General features: G+C 34.2%; 1 protein-coding gene across 1 annotated transcript; it reads left to right on the plus strand.

Annotated features, from left to right (window-relative positions):
• The first annotated feature begins 1955 nt into the window (after positions 1–1955).
• On the plus strand, positions 1956–3987 carry LOC106687042 (inosine-5'-monophosphate dehydrogenase). Its single transcript, XM_014430705.3, has one exon. The coding sequence runs from the start codon at positions 2105–2107 to the stop codon at positions 3641–3643; it is 1539 nt and encodes a 512-aa protein (XP_014286191.1). The 5' UTR covers positions 1956–2104; the 3' UTR covers positions 3644–3987.
• Positions 3988–4212: the final 225 nt, after the last annotated feature.

Genomic DNA, 4212 nt, shown 5'->3' on the forward strand with positions numbered 1-4212 from the left:
TATAAGGCCTATTGGGACATACGGAGTTGAGCTATGGGGCTCCACTAAACCATCTAATTCCTCTCGAATCCAATCCTTACAGTCCAAAATCCTTCATAAAATCGTTAATGCTCCTTACTTTGTCACAAATCAAATTATCCATCAGGACCTCAATGTCCCCTATGTTGCCGATTTGGCCAGAACCAGATACCAAACCTTCCATAATAAACTTCCCAACCACCCAAACCAATTCGTTTCTAACCTGGCTTCTCCTTTACTACCCAATAACCCTCCTAGGCATCTGAAAAGAAGATGGCCTCGAGATCTTTTCCTTTAGAAATATTTTTGGAGTTCTATCAATGGGTAGATTCTCCACATGTTTTTATCATGTCATAATATCACTTACAGCAAATTTACTTGACGTGTATATATGTATACAGTTCTAAATATCAATAAATAAATTATTAAAAAAAAAAAAATTAAATAAATTGTCATGTTTTAAATTGCCTATGAGTTCAGTCCTAGTGCCTAGTGGAACTCCAATGGCGTTGTTTTTATGCCTCCTCCCCCTAAAGAAAGTGATTAAACCTTGTTTGTTCCTCTATGTAGCAAAAGATCTAATTCATTACTTTACTAAATTAACTACCTAATTAGTAATCGTTTTAGTACCATCGGAAGAAATGTGTTTCTGTATTAATTTTGGATTCATAAGTAGTACACCTCAGTTTTGGCAAAATGTGAAAATAAATTTCGTTTTTTGGCTAACGGTTTACGACCGACTGCTTAACTACATCAATATGTAATGTTACTCAGTCGACACAGACTTTAAAGCTTATTTTCTTATACTATAACTGCTTGAATAGCATGCACCAATTAGGGGTAAACAAAAATTAATTTCTTATTAATTTAATTTCATAATTAGAAGAGTCAAAGAACCCCCAGAAATGCTCATCTATTATCAAGTGTGACAAAAGCTATTTTTTAAAATTATTTCCAGACACAAGTTCTAGGAAATGAATTTGGTTTGGATTCCTGTTAAATTGGTTTGATGCATTACTTGGTGTGGGAACCGCAGATAATACTGAGAATTCTTCCAATCCGCTATTCAAAGAAGTTGTGTACCACGTTTTACTATTTCTTCAGTCATCTCGATTACATGATCATCTCATCATATGTACAGGGATTAACAGTAAAACAGATGTATTAAAAAGAAAATACTGAAATTCAAGCAATACAAATTTGTAGTAGATTTATTAATAAAATAGGGGAGGACATTTCCCGTAACCCTCCACTTCAAATTTTGAATGGTCTAATTTTAAAATGTTCTCCTTAATCCATTTCTCTTAGCCTTAATATGAACGTCCAATTTTGTTTTTATTGTCAATCGGATTCAATGTTATTGGAATAGGAATAGAAAAAATGTATGAGAATAATGGGTCTTGGAAATATCCATTATTAAGAGTTAAAAATAACAATTATGATAATTTTTTAAAAATTTATTTGACAATTTTATAGTTTAAATAAATCAATTGGTATCCATGTTAAGTCTCAATACTCTTTATTATATCGTCAACAGTCCAACGTTTCGGCCAATCCGGTCATCCTCAAGGACAATCATAAATATAAATTTGCACCTCACATCCAGTTTATTTATGTTGTTCTTTGCTGACCGCACCCCCCGACAAACTTCTCCAATCATTAATCTACGGTCGACTATCTACACCTCACCTTTTTGATGGTTTGCTTTAATATTATTTATTGCTATTTGTGACAAAATATAAATATCTGACTATTATTTTTTAATAACAGAGTTTCTAATTTTAATAAACATAGCATTAAAGTGAAAGGTAAGATAAGGAACTTAAACTTTTCACAAACATGATTCAAAAGTTTTGAAGTTCTGAAATGTTTATGTCGCTCATACCTCTTTGTACGAGTGGAGCTGTTTGGTACAGAGAGCGCTGTTGTCAATTCGGTAGAATGTTTGAACAGTCTTCTGGCGGACACCGTCTTGACAGAGCCGGCAGAGTTTCATTTGGGACCACGTGCAGATTGGTATAGTTTGCTAGTTCTTAAGTTTTAAGTGTTTACGGAAATAATTTAGTTTTTGTTTGCCGGTTTGAAAATGGGTGATACTGAACTTCCTGCTGATGGCCTTACTGGAAAGGAGATGTTTGGTAATGGTGATGGATTGACATATAATGATTTCATTATTTTGCCAGGATACATAGACTTCACAGCCGACGAAGTAGATTTAACTTCTTATTTGACTAAAAAAATTTCCCTCAAAGCACCATTGGTGTCATCGCCAATGGATACAGTCACCGAATCTGACATGGCCATAGCTATGGCCCTTTGTGGTGGAATCGGTATCATTCACCACAATTGTACACCAGAATACCAGGCCAATGAAGTACTTAAAGTTAAAAAATATAAACACGGATTCATAAGAGACCCTGTTGTGCTTTCTCCAACTCACACTGTAGCAGATGTGTTTGAAGCTAAGAAGAAGCATGGCTTTTGTGGTTTCCCAATTACAGAAAATGGTAAACTCGGTGGTAAGCTCTGTGGTATGGTAACTTCTAGAGATATTGATTTCCTCGAAGGATCGAATAGTAAAGATGTAACTGTAGAGAAGGTTATGACAAAGCTAGAACATATTGTGAGTGCGGAATCCGGAGTAACATTAAAAAAAGCTAACCAAATTTTAGAAGAGTCGAAAAAAGGCAAGTTGCCTATTTTGAATGGAAATGGTGAGCTTGTAGCATTAATAGCACGCACTGACTTGAAGAAATCAAGGGACTATCCTCATGCTTCCAAGGATGAAAACAAGCAGCTTTTAGTTGGTGCTGCTATTGGTACACGCACTGAAGATCAGAAACGCCTGGAAGTTTTAATCGCAGCTGGAGTGGATGTTGTTGTTTTAGACTCTTCACAAGGCAATTCTATTTTTCAAATAAAGATGGTGGAGCATATAAAGAACAAATATCCAGACCTACAAGTGATTGGTGGAAATGTCGTAACTGTAGCTCAAGCTAAGAATCTAATTGATGCTGGCGTTGATGGACTGAGGGTTGGTATGGGTAGCGGATCTATTTGTATCACGCAAGAAGTAATGGCTGTAGGAAGACCACAGGCTACTGCTGTATACAAGGTGTCAGAATATGCCCAAAGGTTTGGCGTTCCGGTCATTGCTGATGGAGGAATTCAGTTTATTGGACATGTTATAAAAGCATTAGCACTTGGAGCCTCAACTGTAATGATGGGTTCTTTGTTAGCTGGTACTTCTGAAGCTCCAGGAGAATATTTTTATTCCGATGGTGTTAGGTTAAAGAAGTATCGTGGTATGGGCAGCTTAGAAGCCATGAATCGTAAGGATGCATCAGGAAGCGCTAGTAACCGATATTTTCACAGCGAAATGGATAAAGTCAAAGTTGCCCAAGGTGTTAGTGGTTCGATAGTAGATAAAGGTTCGGTACTGCAATTTTTGCCCTATATTAAAACTGGAATCAGACACGGTTGCCAAGATATTGGATCTCAAAGTGTTTCTGTTCTTAGAAACATGATGTATACAGGAAATCTTAAATTTGAAAGAAGAACACATTCCGCTCAAAGCGAAGGAAATGTGCATAGTCTATTTTCTTATGATAAATGTTTGTTTTAACTGCTAATTTGAAATCATATTTTTATTACAATATTGGACAGTATTATGTTGATTCACATTGTTATCAATGTTGTAATGTCGATCATGTCTTTCGTGAATTTAATTCACACCTAATGTTTTACATGTCTTGACTGTTATGAATATGCAGTTTATTTAATTTATATTGTTTTTTGTTTAATGTGATATTTTTTTTATAAATATTATTGAACTAATGAACTATTCATTGATTTTATTTAGGATGTGAATTATGTTTATAATTTTATATTTCTCCGAAGTAATTTTCATAATGTAATGTATTTTGAAATATGAAATTTTTAATTCTTTACGATATGATGTTGACAAAATTTGTATTATATATATGTGATTGAAATAGTTTTTTTTTTTTTTTTTTTTTTATACATTTATCCACTTTTACAATGTTCTCTTGGTTGGTTCCTTCTGTAACAAAAGATGGTAAATTCTGATCTTCAACTTCATTTTGTTTTTGTACTGTTCCAAGAGTCTTCCAAGTGTTATGTAACAGCCTTTCTTTGTCTTATATAATACTCTTTGGTATTATGTAATTGTAA

This window comes from Halyomorpha halys, unplaced genomic scaffold (assembly GCF_000696795.3).
Source record: "Halyomorpha halys isolate HHAL.00 unplaced genomic scaffold, Hhal_1.1 Scaffold909.1, whole genome shotgun sequence".
Lineage (NCBI taxonomy): Eukaryota > Metazoa > Arthropoda > Insecta > Hemiptera > Pentatomidae > Halyomorpha > Halyomorpha halys.